General features: G+C 53.3%; 1 protein-coding gene across 4 annotated transcripts in view; it reads right to left on the reverse strand.

The window, feature by feature from the left end:
- Positions 1–5851: 5851 nt before the first annotated feature.
- MAPKAPK3 (MAPK activated protein kinase 3) overlaps positions 5852–18383 on the reverse strand; it is a 29627-nt gene continuing 17095 nt past the window's right edge. For 2 of the 4 annotated variants that reach the window (XM_070577093.1, XM_070577094.1), the window contains exons 3-11: positions 14412–14551; positions 13090–13154; positions 12552–12631; positions 10619–10742; positions 9335–9410; positions 8870–8994; positions 8317–8402; positions 7962–8042; positions 5852–7227 (exon numbers count right to left, since the gene is read on the reverse strand). In XM_070577093.1, the coding sequence (XP_070433194.1) occupies positions 7075–7227; positions 7962–8042; positions 8317–8402; positions 8870–8994; positions 9335–9410; positions 10619–10742; positions 12552–12631; positions 13090–13154; positions 14412–14551 (930 nt within the window). In that variant the 3' untranslated portion in view covers positions 5852–7074. The remainder of the gene's footprint in view (positions 7228–7961; positions 8043–8316; positions 8403–8869; positions 8995–9334; positions 9411–10618; positions 10743–12551; positions 12632–13089; positions 13155–14411; positions 14552–18383) is intronic. The other 2 variants (XM_070577095.1, XM_070577097.1) reach the window with 1 other exon arrangement.

Consider the following 18383-nt stretch of genomic DNA (forward strand, 5'->3'; position numbering starts at 1 on the left):
TGTCCCTGTCCACACATTCTAATGAAGAGATGGGCTCAGAGAAGTTAAGGGAGTTTTCCAAGGTCACAGGGCAGAGCTGGGAGGGGACCACAAGCTATGTGAGCTGGCCCAATTTCTCTCTCATCTGCAGGGAAGTGCTCTGACCTTAAAACATGCTGAGAGGTGCCCTGCACTCCCTGCTCAGGTTCAGGGGCAGGAAGGCATGGGAGGTCACCCCCAAGAGCCCTTCCTCTGGCAGCCAAGAGCACAGAAGATCAGGGGAAATGAGGGGCAAATTTGTGACACCTCTAGCCAGGCCAGATCAGGGAAGGGGTCAGACCTGGGTTGGGATTCTCTGGGCAGAGACTGCCTTCCTGTCAGGGAGGGGAGTATAGAGCCCCATGCTTCTGAGTTCAGACCCTGGCTCTGCCACACCCCACATGTAGGAACCTGGGCACTTTATCCCAGTGCCTCTCAAGCCTCAGTGACTTTGTCTGCAAGGTGGGCATATCCCCTGCCTAGGAGGACTAATGGAAGAGCAGAAGTGTAAACGAGGTCTTGTGTGAGATGTTCCTGGCTCATTCTAGGTGCTTAAAACATGGGCTCCAGTGTGTGACTGGAGCAGGCCAGGCCCAGAGCTGAGTAGGCTGGGCCCTCACTCACCTGGCCATTCCTCAGTGGACCCTGAGATCTCCATCCAGCTCCAGCAGCCCAGGTGGGGAGAAATGGCCCATGAGGCAAGGTCCCATCACCTGGAAGTGAGGCTGCGCTGGGGAGGGTTTCCACACTAGGGGGCTGTTCCAGGGAGTAGCTGAAGGGCCTGCCTCACCCCTGCACAGAGAATCTCTGCCAGGTCTCAAGGTGGATTGGCTTGCTGGTCTCCCTGACTTCCTGTGAACACAGATGAAGGCTGGGATGGGCATGTAATCTGCTTTATCCACACTGCTCCTGCAGCAAGGGCAGGTTTTGGGGGATAAGACAGGCTCCCCAATGCCTCTTGATCCCCATAACCTCCTCTTTGCCCCAATTTTCTCTGAACTCCCCACCAGAAAAAGGAAAGCAAGCCTGCCTAAGAGAACCATGATCACCCAGCCATCTCTGTTCCTCTCATTAGCACTCAGTTGCAGTGCAGACAGCGCAGGAGGCTGTTGTCCGCCTGTCCTCAAGGAGTCTGGACTCTCTGGGGGCAGGGACAAAGGGAGAAAGGATAATCTTGTAGCCAGTTTGCCATGTCAGAGCCCAGTCGTGGACCTCAGCAAGCTACTTAGCCAGTCTAAGCCTTGGTTTCCCATCTGTAAAATGGGATCATAATGCCTACCTGCAGGATTTGAGATAAATTTCTCGAAGTGTCTAGTTCAGTGGTCCACAAACTTTTTTTTAAAGCACATAAACTCTTGTTCAAATTAAATCTCAGGAGAAACTCCAATATACAAAATGGCACTATTAGAAGCAGGGGTGGAGGACCCTGGGACTCCTCAATGACATTCTGAGGGTCTAGGGAGTCCAATATGAAAAGATCTGGCCCCCGACAACCAACTCTGGAACCACCTGAAAATGCCACAGCAGCAAGAGGAGGTAGACAGATTGTTTGACAAATCAGCATTAAAAGCTGGGTATATCTTTAGGGGAGGCACATGTGTATGCGGGGAGGGGAGAATGCATTCGCCACACATGAGATTGCCCTGGAGAACTAAGAAGGAGAAGCTGCCACCGGATGCCCACTGTCTCACCCCTGAGATTCCCACCCTGACTTCCTGCAGGAGATGGGATGACGAAATGAGAGAACTTCTTGCCATGGCTGCCTCTCACCCAGTAAACAGACTTGTTTTCTGTTCTTCACACAGGTACATCCCATTCCTGCCTCCTCTCCTTGCCTCACCTTATACCTGCCAGCTGGAATCCCTTTTCTCAAATCTTTGTCTATCCAAATCTGGCTTGCCATTCAGATTTGCATGTCACCACCTCTGGGAAGCCTTCTATGATTGTCCCCAGCCAAAAGAAGCATTCCTTCCTCTACTCTCCTCTAGCAAAAAGAGCAGTAGCTTGAGCTTCGGTTTCTCCAGGCATAAGATGGCAATGTGAGGACTAAGTGGGATGACCCATGTAAAGCCCCAGCAAAGCCCGAGCACACAGTAGGTACTTAGTAAATGGTAGCTGTTCATTATGAGATTGTGGTCTTCCCCCCTACCCAGACAGTACCACAGCTTCCTCAGGCTCCGGCACACAGTAGGCATCTACTGAATGCTCACCCGGGTGACCAGCAGGTGGCCCTACACCCTAATTAACCTGCTCTGATCAGCTGCTCTGAGCTCCAGGAAACTGGTTCCTTGAGTCACCGTCTGCCTCCTCCTGGTCAGGAGAAACGGAGTGAAAGCAGAACTGGCAGAGTGCTGGCTTCTTGGTGTGTCAACTAGCAGACACTTGGGCTGTACTAGTGACCAGGGCCTTTGGGCTTGGCCACCCTGTTCCCCTTCTCCACTGCAGCCCTGCCTACTGTCAACACAAATAATCCATTACCAATCTATAAATCAAAATTGGGATGAGTTTATTATGAGCCAGATTTGAGGACCATATAGCCCGAGAGAGTCCTTCCACAAAGGAATGGAGCACTCCAAAGTGAGGGTGTCCAGAGTGGTTACAGTCAAAGAGCATGTATCACAAATGATTGAAAAGTCACTTTTACAATAGTCACAAGATTGCCCTGTCAGCACAGTGATTGATGGACACAGCAGGTAGTAGTTCTGCTATCTTGATGAACACTGCAGGTAGCGGGTCTGTTGTCTTGAGCTGAGTGGTCACAGGTGAGTGCAGCAATCAATTTCTAGACTAGGGGGAGATGCTTATCCTCAAGGAAATGCCAATGTGGGGAAAGTTGCACCTTTAGCTTAAGGGCATTTGTTCTTATCTTTGGGACATAGCAAATGCTTAAAGCAGATATACAATGCATGCTCAACTTAGGCCAAATTAGTTTTACACCAAATGGTTTCCTCATATACTCCAACACATCCTATTGCTTGCCATTTGTTTATCACCACTCTTGTAAGGTTTATTCCCATTTTAAGAGATAAGAAAACTGAGGCCCCTCCCAAAAATAAAATTTAAAAACAAAAGAAAAACGAAACAAAACTGAGGCCCAGCAAAGTGTGAGACCATACAGCATTCTCATAATTCATCAACGGGTGGCAGCATGTCTGCCAAGGATGCCAGAAGGATCTGGCCTTGATTAATCGATGTCTCATTTTACTGATGGGGAGCCTCAAAAATCTGTGGAACAGCCTTGCCCAAGGCCTCATGTAAACCAAAGCTCAAGTCTCCCAGCTCTAAATAACCCCACCCCACCCCACACACAGGGTGGGAGGTAGGCTTCCCAAAACCTTCCCTGCCTGCTGGCCTCCATTCCAAGGGGTGAACATGCTGGCTGCCCAGTAGGACAAAGGGAAGAATTTTACCCTGGGTTTGGTGGCAGCTATGAGCTGTGATGCAAAGGCATAGCCCAAGGCAGCCAGTTCCAGGCACAGCTACCCAGGTCCTGTGCTTCATCCCCATGCTCGCCAGTGAGAGAGAGTTTCAAGCAGGCCTGGAAGCATTGAGACCCCTGCAGAGGTTGCAGCAAGCTGCATTTTGAGACTCAATTCTGATGCTGCAGTGGAGGGGCTGAATTGAGGGCGGAGAGGAGCTGGTGTGGAATAGCAATAAGCCAGGCTGCTGGAAGCCAGCCAGCACCAGGTTTGCAAGACAGAGAACTCTGCTGTCAGCTGGGTCAGGGGGAGTATCACTGGAAAGAAATGTCACACACACATGCGCACACACGTGTATTTGCCTCTTATGGATTCTTTATTGAAAGTTCCCAGGGAAGCTCCATGGAGCCCATGAAATACCTGTGTCTGAACAGGTGGATGTGAACGTGTGGCCATTTGGTTTCTTAGTTCACCTGATACCAACTGATTGTCAGGAATTTGCTCCCATTTCACAGCAGCCACACTGAGGCCTTGGCTTGTGGGAGCTGCACCTGATGCCAGAGATCAAGGGGTCAGGCCCTGGGTTGGGCTTGTCGCTGGGCCAGACTCCTCATGGGCTCCTAGAAGTGGCCACCAAGCAGATGTGGGAGACATGGGGGCAATCCTTCCATCCTCTCCTCTGCTAACTATCTCTGTTTCCAGTCACAGGAAGGGGCATGCCCCTCCCCCACAACACCAATGGGCCAAATATGGCCGATAAGACTCTTTCCCTGGGACTGGCATGCAGACATCTGAGCAAGTGCCTCCCTCTGAGGCTGCTGCAGCCGTGGTCTTGCACGTGGAGAAGGCTGTGCAGGCAGAAGATCCAGGCCAGCCCCAGGGAGAAGCACAGACAGGCAGAGCTGAAGGGTGCACAGAGTCCCTCTGTCCCTAAGGCCCTGGTATCTGCAGTTCTGCCTTCAATCCTGTAACCTATCAGGCACCCTCCCTAGCCACTGGGGTGCATAAATTCCCTCTTTGGTTTAAACTGTCCCATGACAGCTCCTTCTCAAGCCAATTCCTTCCTTCACAGACCATATCAAGCCCATGATTCAATACTTACTTGTGTGATATTTTGTCCTTCTCTCCCATGAGTGGCCTGCCTGGCACCCAACACCAGTCTCAGGCAAAGTGGTGCTCAGTAGCCAAGTGAAGGAGTTTGTCTGCTCCCTTGCAGCTTTGTGACTAGAGAGAATCTATCTGCCTTTGCATCTGGCCAGCATTTCACTGGACGGAGTACACGACAAGGGCTGGTTTGAACCACAGGCTTTGTAAGGCCCCTAGAATTCATCTGGGGAGCCCAAGGGCCCTTCAGAAGAGTTGCCCCTCTCTTTAAAGCCCAGGGCTGGAACTGAGGCCCAGGAAACCCATATGATGCTGCTCTGGAGAGCAGGCCCTTGGGAGTGAGACCCCATGGGTAGAGAAGACCTAATTTTCCAGGTGGAAAGTCCCAGAGGTAGATTTGAGGCTGGATTGCTTCTCCCTTGAGCAACTTTAGGTATTTCTCTCCTTCCTGATGGCTAAGGATGCTGGGGTTGCAAATGGGTGCTGGATGCCAATTATGCACCAGGCACCCCGCTAAGTACCTCACACACATCATCTGCCCAGATCCCCCTGATGATTCTACCGGGTGGGCACTATCATCCCCACTATAGAGTTAAGGAAATTGAGTTGGGAAAGTTGGGGGACTTATCCAAGGTCGCCAGGCTAGGAAGCAGCACATCTCAGGAGTGTGTGCCTATTCCTGCCTTCTAACATCACCACACCCTCCCCCACACCCTGAGGGGAAGTGGGTGGAGAAGGGAGTGCTGTGGGTGCCAGATGAGCTCTTGGAAAACTGGGAGTTTTCGAGATAGGAGCTGGGGGAACATGCCACAGTCAGGGCCCCCCTCAAGGCTGCCCACAAGGGCTCCCCAGGGCTGAGAGTGCTCTGTTGCTGGAGTAGTCAAAAGACAGTCTCCAGCGTCCCGCCTCCTCCCCTCCCCGACATTCTCGCTGCCAAATGAAATCTGGCAGCTTCTGAAAATAGCTCAGCGCTGCAGCAGGCACTCTGCCCGCCCTTCAGCAGGCTGGCACGCAGCTGAGAGTGGCCACTGTGGGCAGACGCTAGCACACACGGGGCGGGGGGGTGGGTGTCACACACACAGTGCACCAGAGCGGCGCAGAGCTGGTGGCATCGGGCAGCTGCCATCCCTCAGCTCTTCTGACCTTTCCATGCCTGGCGAGGCCACAGTGGCCCTGGACTCAGCCTGGCATGCTTACTAGGACTGAGGCACCCTCTCCAGGAGGGGTGAAATCACTAGTAGGCATGAGCACCTGCCCTTGGGCCACTTTTGTCCACTCACGTAAACAAAGAGAAACCCAGGAGGCAGAAGAAAATGCCAAAATGGTGTTTATTAATATCTGGATGTAAAATTCAGCAGTGTTGTCCTATCTGATGTGGTCTGGGGTTTCCCAGCCAGTGTGAGAGGGGTCAGGAACCAGAAACCTGAGTGTCAGGCACTTATCAGGCCCATATCAGGCACTTAGCACTCGAAGGCTACCCTGGGCAGTGGGGGGCTAGGTAAGCCTGAACCAGCAAGGAAGGGACCCTCTCTGCTCTGACTCAGGCTGAAGCCAGGGCCAGACCTTCTAAGCATCAGTCAGCAGCCTCAGGTCTCACCCGGAATATAGAAAGAGACCCCTGATTAATGGGGAGCCTCTTGGCCCTACCCCCAGCCATCCACTCTCATAAAAATACACCAAGAGACAGCCCCTGTCATCCATCAGGACAGGGTGGAAGATGAACCATTATGGAGTCCTGTCTGGGATCCTGTGATGGCTTTTGTCACAGTAACATTTTCCACAGTAGAAAAAGGTTAAAAATACCTCCCACCCTCAGTTGAGATGAGAGGCCACTCTTTGGGTAGGGGGTAGGTAGTAACAGGATGGCTGGGCCCAGGGACTCCATGGAGGGAGAGCTCCAAGGGCCCTGTGGGATGGGATTGCAGCAAGACAGGGCTGAACCACCCAGGAGGCAGGCAGACTAACCCTATTGCCTCAGGGACACCAAAGAGTGGGGAGCCTGAGAGGGGCAAGCAGTGTGAGGGAGATCAGCCTCCCCGAGAAGACAGAGGCAGAACCTCAATTGCCTCTTCTCTCTCCCTTGCTCACTCACTCAGCATTCACAGACAGCAACTCTATCCCTGGTCACCATGGCAACCAATGGCCGGATGCCTTTCCCAGGGCCAGGCCCATCTGCCTACCCTACATGGGAGTGTCTCCATGGAAGGAGGGAAGCCACAACTCCCACTGGCCCAGAAGTCTAAGGCCATGCCCCAGGGCGGGACTGAGCCCTGGCTCACTCGGGCCACTCTGGCCAAAGGGGCTACAGCTACAGCAGGTGGCTCCCTGGCCCCCAGGCTCTGGCCCCTCTCTGGGGTTCCCAAGGAGGTTTGGGGTCATGGTCCCCCATCCTGAAGTTCCAAGTGACACATTAAAACACAACAAAATAATCCTTTTGTTAAAAAAATGACCCTGGGTGCTGGGGGGTCAGGGCTTCAGCACACTCCAGTCTGTTCCCCAGGCTGAGAGGCCAGCTCCTCCAAGGCCCCATGAGCTACTGGTTGTTGCAGCCCTGTGAGGCCGAGGAGCTGCCTCCCTGCTTCTTCCTCCGCTTGTTGAGGAGCCGGTTGTTAGAGGTCTTCAGGTCCTTGATCTTCACCTGGTCATAGTCCACCCGCATGGTTGCCAGAGCACTGGTCATCTCCTCCTGGCGACAGGTATAGGGCAGGTCAGGATGCACTGACGTCAAGAGCCATCACCCTCCTGCCTGGGCACCACTTAGTAATGACTGTGATGGCAGTGACAACCTTTGCTGCCCAAGTGCCCACTGTGTGCCCAGTGCTGGGCTCATCTCTTTGAGTCACATAATCCTCACTATAGTCCTTTGTTGTGGACACTGAGTTTATCCACTAAGGCACAGAAAGTATGGAGACTTCCTAGGACACACCAAGGGTAGATAGGGCAAGGACCTAGATCAATGTCACCTGTTCAGAACCACAAGGCCTGCAGGGAAGGCCATCTTGTTGGGCACTCAGGGCACTGGGGCCTGAAGATTGTACGTGGGTGCCCTGGGGCTCTGAGCTGCTGCTCCATATGCTCAAACCTGGTCTCTGCTGAGCCTAAAACCAGGCTGACCACCCTCCCAAATGTCATAGACTATAAGAGGCGTTATGGCCAAAGCTTGGGACCAAAACCCCTTCAATGAGCCCCTGGCCCAAAGCCCCTCTTCACTGAAGGAGTGAATCAGGAGCACCTCCCTGAATAGGGTAGTGCAGCCCAATGCTTTGAGTGCCATGGTGGACCACTGGTGCAGTCACTGACACCTTGTGCTCCAGGTATGGGGGAAGGGCCGAAGACCCAAGCTCTGGGTAGCCATTACCCTGGAGTCACTTTTTCCAAAACCCTGGAACATACAAGGAGACCGGGGCAGAGTCCACCCACCTTAACTTCATCCCAGTGGTCTTTGTCTTCCTGTAGCACTCGGGCCGTGTGAAGTGGGGTCTGCGGCACCACCATTGATTGCTGAAAGCAGCCCCAAGCCCATGGATTAGAACCTGCAGGCACCTGGGACAGCACTAGCTCCTCCACCCACTCCCTTTCTCCCAGTCTCAGATGGGGAAACCAAGGCTCAGGGAGATAAAGGAGCTTGACTGGAATAGTGGCAAAGTCAGGGTGTAGGTGGGGCACTACTACACATCTGTGGCCCATGCCAGGGCCTCCAGAGCCATCAACCTCCTGCCTGGCAGCCCTGTTCCAGCTCTCCACCCTGCCAGCCACAGGATGAGGAGGAGCTCACATTGATCCAAGGATGGTTCATGAACTGCGTGATGGTCAGCCTCTCTGTGGGGTCCGTCTTCAGCAAGAGGCGGATCAGCTGCTTGGCTGGGGAAGAGAGAGGAGTGGTGAGGTTGCAAAGTTCCTCAGAGCCAGTCATCACCCCATCTCTCCACGTAGACCACAAGCTCTGCATATGCTCCCAAATTCCTAACCCACAGAAACAATGGGCTGGTCATTGTTTCCTGTTTTAAGCCACTAAGCATTGGGGGTAATCTGTTAACCAGCAATAGATAACTGACACAGGGCAGACATGTTTGTGGTCCCCAAAGGGAAAATAAGAATGAGCAACAGGAGTTAGAGGAAGTTTTGAGGAGGCAAGTTTTGAGCCCATTTAGCAGATATAGAAACTGAGGTTCAAAAAGATTAGGGTCTTTTTGACCCTAGGGTCACACAGCTGGGATATGGGGGATCCAGGATTTGAACATAAATTAGTTTGACACCAAAGTTGTATCTCCCAGAATGAAGGCTGATGGGGTTTAATGGGCCAAGCTGGGGCAGAGAGGTTCACTCACCATCCTCAGAGACCTCCGACCACTCAGGACTGGGGAAGCCATACTGGCCCAGGCGGATCCTCCTCTTCATCCCTGGGGAGATGGCCTGGCCCGTGTTGGAGTAGAAGGGCGGGAAGCCGCACAGGCTGGGGAGGGGCGGAGGTCATTTGGCACAGGTGTGGGGGCAGCGTCAGAGTGGACCCATTCTCCTCCCCAAGTCCCTGACTAGGGAGACAGACAGCCAGAAACCACAGGAATAATAGCAGCCCTCTGGACTCCCAGGTCATCCTAGGAATGCCATTTGCCTTTGGCATGGGGAGGCCTTCAGGCAGCCTGAAGGAGGGGTGTCCATGACCAAAAGGGAAGGGCAGTCTGCATGAGGAGTGACCCACTCAAGGCCCTCACCAAGGTTGGGGGTGGGGGGGAGCAGCAGAAGTGGAACTGAGGTTCATGGGGGGTGCAGGAGGTGGAGGTGGTGGTACTCACAGAATGTACATGATGACACCCAGAGACCACATGTCACACGACTTGTCATACTTCTCTGGACCCAGGACCTCAGGAGCTACCAGGGCAGAGGGCACAGGAGGGCTCTCAGCCCCAAGGGTCTTGGAGGCCAGGCGGGAGCCTGAAGCCTGAGCAAGGTGGGGAGTAGGTGCCCAGGCTGGGGGTGGGTGGGGCAGAGCAGACTGGTGTCTGGCACCTTCTGGGAAGGCAGCATGTGTGTGAAGTTGGGGGAGGAAAAATAGCTCCCAGAAAAAATAAACTCACTTTTAGGCTGGGCTGTAAGGAATGATACCCTCCTAGCTCCTTTGGGCCAGACTCAGCCTTGGTGAGGGAGGAGAGGGAGAGAAGGCCAGTCTGGGGCTTGGAGGGGTCCTGCCATAGGCGAGAGGGCCTCAGCCCATCAGCTTCCCTGAGTCCCTTGCCTCCCTAACCGCACAGCCTAGGTCATGGCAGGGAGGGGCTGGAGGCAGGGCTCTGGGTTCCAAGGTCAGCTTGGCTACCATTCCATGGGGCCTTGGTCTGGTTTTCCCAACTGTGCAATGAGATGAGTAGGCCAGAAGATCTCTAAGTCAAAATATTGCAAAACTTGTCCTGGTAAAAGGAGCGCAATTTCAGCTGTCTCAGGGGGCTTCCCACCCCATTAAGGAGCTTTCTTGGAAGGCCTCTCCTGTGGGAAAAGAGCCCTCTGTAGAGTGAGTCATCACCCCACTCAGGTAAAGGGCACTTTCAGCAGGGGCTTTTCCAAGTCTGGGGGCTGCCCACTTACAGGGCACCAGGGAGCTTTCCAGGAAGCATGAGAATGTGTACACCCCCAAGTCCCATCCATGCCCTGGCCTAAGGGACTCTCTCCCACAAGGCAGGTGGCTGGTGCCCTGTATCCCTCTACTGTAGGAGGAAAGGCCTGCCCACTTTCTGAATATGAATCCCAGGAAGATAAAAACTGGAGAAAAACAACCATGGTTGGGCTCCGTCCCGAGCTGATGGCAGCCTTTTATCACGTATATATTTAGAGCTGCTGTGATGTCATTCAGCTCACAGGCCACAGCCAGAATTTTCCTGGATCTATTTTCAAAAGCAGAAGCTGAAGTTTGGGAGAATATTTTTGCAGCCTCCGGCCCCCCACGTCACCGCCTCCATGCAGTCAGAGTCCTCCCCTCCCTCCTTACTGGGCTTTAACCCTTTGGCTTCTGCAACCCACCAGCTGTCCCACACCACAGCAGGGTCCACTGGGGGTAGGGAGGTACAAACCATGTCCCAAGGACTCACCCACATAATAAGGAGTGTAGCAGGGTGTCTGCAGCGCATTTTGGGTAGTCTCCTTGGCAAAGCCAAAGTCAGTGAGCTTGAGCACTGCATCTTTCTCCTTGGACGTGTAGAGCAGGTTTTCAGGCTGAGCCAGGAAGAGAAAATATTGGTCTAGAGTTAGCCACCAGGGTGGCAGAGTCCCAAGGTGATCTTCAGCCAGACTTCCTCCCCATCTCACCCCAATCGATGCAGGAGGATCCAGGTCCGTCTCATTAAAAAGACCTGGGCCTTGGCCACAAACAACATGAGCCAAATATGGAAGACCAAGGTGGCTGGGAGGTAATACTGCCTTTCCAAGAGGGGAAACTGAGGCAGGTGTTCAGCCAAGGCTGTGAATAACCAAGTGTCACAGAGAGCCCAGGGACAGGAACTTCTGAGCCCAAGTTGGTGATGCTGCCATGAAATGCCAAAATGAGGGTTCTAGGGGGAAGGTAGGCTGCTCACGAGCCAGTGTTGCCAAGCATATGTTCTGCACCCAACCCAGAATGAGCCAGCAGAGCATCCCCACCTGAGGTTGCTCAAGGAGAAGCCCCCACTGCCTAGGCCCCAGGAACTGCACAGAGGCAGTTCTTCGTTGCAGAGGAAAAAGAGGCCTGAGAAACAAGGGCAGTGGGGAGGTCTGCATGGAGGAGGCAGCCTTGAAGCTGGTTTTTAATGAATGGGTAGACCTAGGCCCATGGAGAGGAGCAGGAGAGACCCTCAAACAGAGCTGGGACAGAAGGACGGGGTGTCAGATGGAGTTCCAGTCTGGAGCCAGTGAAAGCTATTTCTTAGGCTTTATTTGAGATGATCTGACCTTGGACTGGGATAAAAACAGGGAAGCAGGTTTGGTCTACACAAGGGAAAATATCCTCTCCAGAAGGCTTTGCTCCCCTTGGGAAAAAAAGGAAACCATGGCCAAAATAAAGCAAGATTTCCAAAGGTGAGTATGCCGTGGTTCCACGTCTATCAAGAATCAAAGGATAACTGTATGGGTTGGCAATGCTCAGCCAGGTGAAAGACCTGATGTAGCAGCTGGACGCTCAGCTCTCCTCTGCCCAGGCTCAGGAGGAAATAAGCCTAGGGAGGTAATGCTCTGGGTTTGGGGCAGAGGGCCCAGGACTTGCAGATTCTGCTCTAATGATGACTGGCATGTACACGCATGTGTATACGGGGCTGCCTCAGTTTGCATTTCATCTGTCTGATCCTGATGACCTCTAAGACCCAGTGCTCTCTGGACAGGAAATTTGGAGAGCTGAGCTTCAAGAATATCTCTGAAGCCCATCCACTGAAAGGGCAAGCAGGCCCAGGGACTGCCTCTGCTCCTTCCTCCTTGCCTCCCAGCATGGCTTCTTTCCCTTAAATTGCTGGCAGTAGAGGGCCTAATCTTTTGAAACTATGGCTGTTACTTCACAGAAGCCCCAACAGTGTCCCAGGCAGCCCCAGTCTGAGGCCTGGCACATTACATGTTCACGATGTAATTGTGAATGAACAAATGAATGAATGAATCCCAGCACAACAACTGCAGCCTTAGGCAACACACTTAATACTTAATCTCTGAGCCTTAGTTTCCTCATCTGTAAAATGGGTAATAGCATATATCTCATAGGGTTAGGTGAGGATTAAATGAGATGCTTGTCAGGGCCTACTGGCTTGAGGTAGGCACTCAGTTATTCTTATGGCTATTGGGATTACACAGTGTTTGAAGGAAACAAGGAGACCCATCTGGCAAGAGCAGAATGAGTATGCTAGAACCATGGGAGAAGAGGCTGAGAAGAGCAGTCTGAGCCAGGAGGCAGAGGCCTTGAGTGCCAATCAAGGAACTTGGCCTCCATCTAGTGGGTGCTGGAAGCCATCAGGAATTGTGGATGATACTCCCCTCCTTGGTCCCCCAACCTGGGTCCTGGAGCCTTACCTTGACGTCTCTGTGGGCGATGTTCTGGCTATGCAGGAACTGAATGGCAGTGCCAATATCTCGCATGATCTCTGCAGCTTCTGCAGACAGAGAGGAGGGAGTCAGTGATGCCAGTCAAAAGTCAAGCAGCCTGGGAATCCCCACTCTATCATCTCCCCTGTGACAGTGTAAGATGGCGACAGTACTCCTGCCACCCAGGACCCCCATCCCATTCCCCCACCCCAGTCACCCTCATCTCCTCTGGGGACGTTCCCAGCCCACCTGGACCTCTTTCCTCAGACCTGGGCTACCTCTCCCCAGCTCAACTGATAGTTGGCACCAAGAGGCTTTGAGGCCTCCATCCCAAGGCTGTGGAGAGTCCATTTGCAACAAGGTGTCACAGACTTACAGAACCCCTTGGGGTATGGGCACTCTGTAACACCCTCTCTTATTCATCTGAGGAGACTGAGGCATAGAGAGGAGCAGGGCCTTGCCCAGTATCACACAGTAACTCTGTGTGATCTATCTCAGCCCCACTGGTCCAGCTGCATGCATGTACCTCTCTCAGTGAAAGCCTGGTCGCCACGCTCCTGAATCCTGCTGAACAACTCACCACCTTCCATGCTGTAAGAGAAGGTGACTGTAAGCAGGGAGGGGGAGAATCAGGCATCAACCTGCCCCTGTCCTGAATCATGGGGCCAGGCCTCAGGCCCTGCAGCTCTTTCCCTAGAGAATAGTGACTGTCAGCCTTCCTGTACCTTGCAGAGCCTGGTGCATGGGTGTTTGTCAGCTTGGGTGGGTTGAGCTGAACTCTTAGAACTAGGGAAGGGTGGTGGGCTCAGATCTCACCAGGGAGCCCCTGTGTTCCCAGTGGCACTGCCCCCACCTGGCTGGAGCTTGGGTACCCCATCCCCAACCAAGTTTCAGTTTACCCAAATAAGGAATGAGATGTCAATTATCGTCATCATGACCACTGTTTTCTGAGCACCTACCATGTGCTGTGCCCTGGGCAAACACTTCGTGTGCACTGCTATGTGACCCTGGGATGGTCCCTTCACCTCTCTGTGCCTCAGCTTCCTCTTTTACAAAATGGGGATTATGGCATCAACCTCACCGAGTCGTGAAGTCTGAATAAGCAATACACATGGAGCACTTAGATTGGAGTCAAGCATACGGTGAATGCTACATTAAGATCTTCTTCCATATTTTACATGGGAGTTACAAAGATTCAGAGAGGTTAACAGCTGCCCAAGGTCACACAGCTAGTGGGGAGTAGAGCCAGGATCTGAACCCCAAATCTGACTCAAGAGCTGCTAACCTATAGGGTGAGGGGAGGACTTGAAAGGCAGATGGGGGGGAATTGGAGGCCCAGACACAGGACCCAGGGTCTGAGGAAGGCTAGAGCTAAGCCACAGCGCTACAGGAGAAGCCCAGGGTGAAGGAGGCTGCTGGCTCCTGGTTCTAGGCCCTGATCACCCAGCATCTGATGGGACCATAGGAGCGCAAATCTGGGTAGGAGGGAGAAAGCTGAGGGGACTATATATGTCCCTCTCTTCCCCATATTTCCCCCCACCCACATTCAGGGCTTGGTGGCCTTCTCTGACAGCTCTTCAAGCCCCTCCTCATAGAGTGGAAATCACACCTAGGGAGGCCATATTAGAGCCCCTGTAGTTTCCTTCCCGCCTTTGTGGGAATGCCCTTGTGGCCAGCTGCACAGCTCCATGGACAGGGCCTGCAGCTGTCCCTTCCACTACCCCTCAGGGACTGGGGTGCCTCCTGAAGCTGCTATCTGAAGAACAGGGAGGGCCCCTGGAAGAACGGCGGGAGCCTGGGGGCCACAGAGGTAGCAGTGAGGCGTGGAGGCAGGGTGGACCGGCATACCATTCCATGACGATGAGGAGACAGCGCTTGCTGTGATGCATGTTCTCATATACGTCCAGGATGCGCACAATGTGGGGGCCCCCAGAGGCCTGCCAGTGGTGGTCCACCTCCTGCCGGGCCTTGGGGCTGTCATACAGGAGCTGAGGGCAGGTAGGCATAGAAAGTGTCAGGTCATAGCCCACTTCCCCCACAGCCACCCAGATGGTGCCACTGCCCTCACTTTCCGGACAAGGACATGTAAGTTCAGAGAGAATTGTGACTTGCCCGAGGTCACCCAGCTTATGAAGGACAGAATAAGGATTTAAATCCAGGTTTTCCTGACTTGTGGTCCAATGAGCACATTGGACCTGTGCATATTGGAGCACGGGACTTGACTGAGGGTCAGCTTCAAGCAGCTTGGCTATTAGCTCAGGGAGGCCCTGGGAGGTGGCTCACAGCTTGGAATGGCTCAGAGGCCAGAGAAGTCCCTGCCCTCCTCCCCGGGGGCAGCAAGTGAAATGGAAATTGAGTGAGTTTTGCAGTCAGATAAATATCAACCGTGGGACCCCAGGCCAGGGACTCCACACACACCTTGAGCCTCATTTTTACAATGGAATGGTCCAAGGGTTGTGGACCCAGAGGCAGAGTCTAGGGACAGAGAGTACCCTAGTTGAGAGAGGTGATAGCTTAGTGGAATGAGATCTGGGTTTAGGACTGAATTCCTCCAATGACTTGGTGTGACCTCAGGCAAACACTGACAGCTTCAAGCTGCAGCCCACAGCTCTGTAAAACGGAGTAATAATGGAGTCATCCCCACAGGATGCATCACAGCAAGCCAGGCAGCAGGTGGGCGGGTGTCAGAATCCTTGCTCAGGTTAACTCAGCCCTGAGCTATGGCTGCCAACCATAAGGCCAATCACCGGAAATGAGCAAGGCCCTGGAGTAGTCCTGCTCAGAGGAGGCGTTGGGGGAGGAGGAGAAGTCAGCATGCAGGGGGAGGTGGCCCAGAATGGGGAGAGCAGGGACAAGCCATCCCCTGGCAGGGCTGCTTACCCAAGGCCCAGCCACATTTGTTTCCTAGCTGAGCTGGGCTGGGGACCAGGGTTGACACCCAAGACTGGGGCTCAGATCAGCCATCTTGCTCAGTACCACAGGACCCTGGGCCACCCCTGGACAGGATGGTTTCCCCTCTGCCAGGGCACTCTGTGGGGTAGGCTCTGGGATCAAGCTGTCTAGACAAAGGTAAACTGGGCAGGGAGGAAGGCAGTGGGCTCTCACATCTGCTGCCCCCTGGCTGTTACCTCTACCTCTGGCACTGCTCCCCTCAACCCTAGCCTAGCAGTACAGGTAGCTGGGGAAGCCCTTCCACCAGCTCTGGAGTCCCTACTCCATTACCCAGTCTGGGACAAGGTGTGCATGGAGGCTGCTGTGGGCAGACACTCCCAGCCTGGAAAGCACAGATCCTTTGCTCGTGCTGCCTTTGCCTCCCAGAATGTCCCTTGGTTCCATGCCCACACTACTCCCAAGCACAAGGTTTTTGCTCATAGCACTGGGGGCAGAGGCTCAGTCACCTCCACTTACCACATCAGCTTGCCCCCACAGTGTCCTGAGGTGGCTCTGGCCAGGGGTACCCCAGTCCTTAGCCACAAGACCCAAGATGCACTGTCCACCCCCTCTGCTCTGTGCTCTCTGTATCGCTTTTCTGCCTGGCCTCCTAACCCTTTTCCCTGGCCCTCACTACCTCTTCCCCAGCCGGACATGACTGTGTCCTGTTGGGGCCCCCAGGCTGGCTTCTGAACCCCCTCCTTACTCTGCCCTACTTCTGGCATCTCACCCATACACTGGAGTCCTCTCTTCTCACATAAAATCCCAAGCCCACAGCTGGAACACTTTTGATGGGGTCCTCAGCCCCATCTCTCCCTCTCTGGCCCTTCTCTACTTTTAAATACCCACCCCAACCCTCCAGATAAAGGCCACCTCCTTCCCTGGCATCCAGGGCTTGCCTCCCTTTCCCACCTCATTTCCTGCTACCCCTGGCCCCAGAACACATTTTGATCTGGCCAGAACGACATACAAACACGCCTCACTCTATGCCTTTGCCACGTGCACTCTTGCCCTGTTTCCTTCTCCATTGTATCAACTCCTTCCTTTTATTTCTTTGGTGAGGAAGATTTGCCCTGAGCTAACATCTGCTGCCAATCTTCCTCTTTTTCCTCTGTTGCCATCTGGTTCCTCTGTTCCGTATGTGGGATGCTGCCACAGTATGGCTTGATGAGTGGTATGTAGGTCCATGCCTGGGATCTGAACCAGTGAACCCCAGGCCACTGAAGTAGAGCACACGAACTTAACCACTATGCCACCAGACCGGCCCCAACTCCCTCTTTTTCAGAAAACTTCCTGCCTCAGTTCAGATGTCTCCTCCTCTAGAAAGTCCCCCAGCAAACTCCTCCAATGGTTTTTGCTTCTGTACCTCCCACTAGGCTGGAAGCAGCTTGAAAACAGAAGCAGGTCAGGTTAACCAGGTCCCTGGCTGGGGCCTAGCAGAAAACATTGGGCTCCTGAACAATCAAAGGATGGGAGGTCATGGGGCTGGAAGGAGACAGGAGATGAGAGATGAAAAGGAGGAGGGAGGTGAGGCCAAGGAGGGGCCAGAGAGGCTCCTGGCCTGGGCCTGCACCCTGTGCCTTGCTGAGGTTAGAGCCTCTCAGCACCTCCCATCCCACTCAGTCCATATTTAGGAATCCATTTCCCACAAGGATTAAAATAGTCCTTCCCTGTGTACCAAGGCCCTGAGAACAGGCACAGAGGCGGGGAGAGGGTTGCTCCCAGAAAACACAATAAATGTCCCCCTCTGGCCTCTCTGCAGGGAAGATCACAGGGGCCAGAGCCCTGGACCTGACCCCACCCAGACCCAGCTGCCAAGAAATCTCCTGGGCTGTCATTCTTGATGTCTCAGGTTGACCTCAAATGTGGCCCCAAATCTATGAGAACCTCAGTTTCCTCATCTTTCTTCCCCACAGCCAGAGCCTTCTCCTCTTCCAGGAATCATCCCATGTCACCCCCTCTCAGAAGCCCCCCTGACCACTCTGTCTAAAGAGGACCTCAAGCGTCTCTCATTCTCCCTTCTCTCTTTATTTTTCTTTCTTTATATATATGCTTTGTTTATTGAGGTATACTTTACATGTAGTAAAATGCACAGCTCTCAAGAGTCCAGTTCAATGAGTTTTGACAATTGCACACACCCCTGTGACCCACACCCCCATCAAGATGGAAAACATTTCCAGCTCCCCAGAAAGCTCCCACGTCATCGCCCTTTTTATCTCCCCCCTGTGCAGCACTTGCTCACAACCTACTATTAGCTTGTTCCTTTGATAACTCTTTAAACAAACACACACACACATACAGATACTGCATTTTCGATGTGCCTGGCTCTGTTGTGAGCACCTTATAAATATGAGAAGGAAGGGACTTCATTATCACCCCTCTTTAACTGAGAAATTAAACCACAGAGAGGGGAAGTAATTTGGAAGTAATCCCAAATCACATGGCTGTTTCCCCAGTTGAGCCAGCACCATGCTGCCTCCCTCTTCAGACTATGGGCCCACAAAGGCAGGGCCAATCTGCCTGGTCACCTCTGGGTCCCAGTACTGGGGCACAGGGCCTGGCACAAAGCACTGACTAAGCTAATATTTGTAGATTCAGTGAACAAATTGATAAAGTGGGGACAAAGGGAAAAAACCCTCACAACTCATCATGAGGACAGAATAAGATTAAATTGAGGAGGACCCTGAAAGGCTCAAAAATTGAGAGACATGACAACCAGGCCAAACTTGCACCCCACTGTACCTCACCCACCCCTCTGGTAAACCAGACTTAACTTCCTCTTCCAAGGAGCCCAGCCCAACTGCTCCAGCCCACAAGGCCATTGCTACAAGTTGGCTTCATTCATGCAGATACATGAGTCCTCACTATGCTTCATAAAAGGTACCCCCA

The sequence above is a fragment of the Equus przewalskii genome, chromosome 15 (assembly GCF_037783145.1).
Source record: "Equus przewalskii isolate Varuska chromosome 15, EquPr2, whole genome shotgun sequence".
In the NCBI taxonomy this organism is placed as follows: domain Eukaryota; kingdom Metazoa; phylum Chordata; class Mammalia; order Perissodactyla; family Equidae; genus Equus; species Equus przewalskii.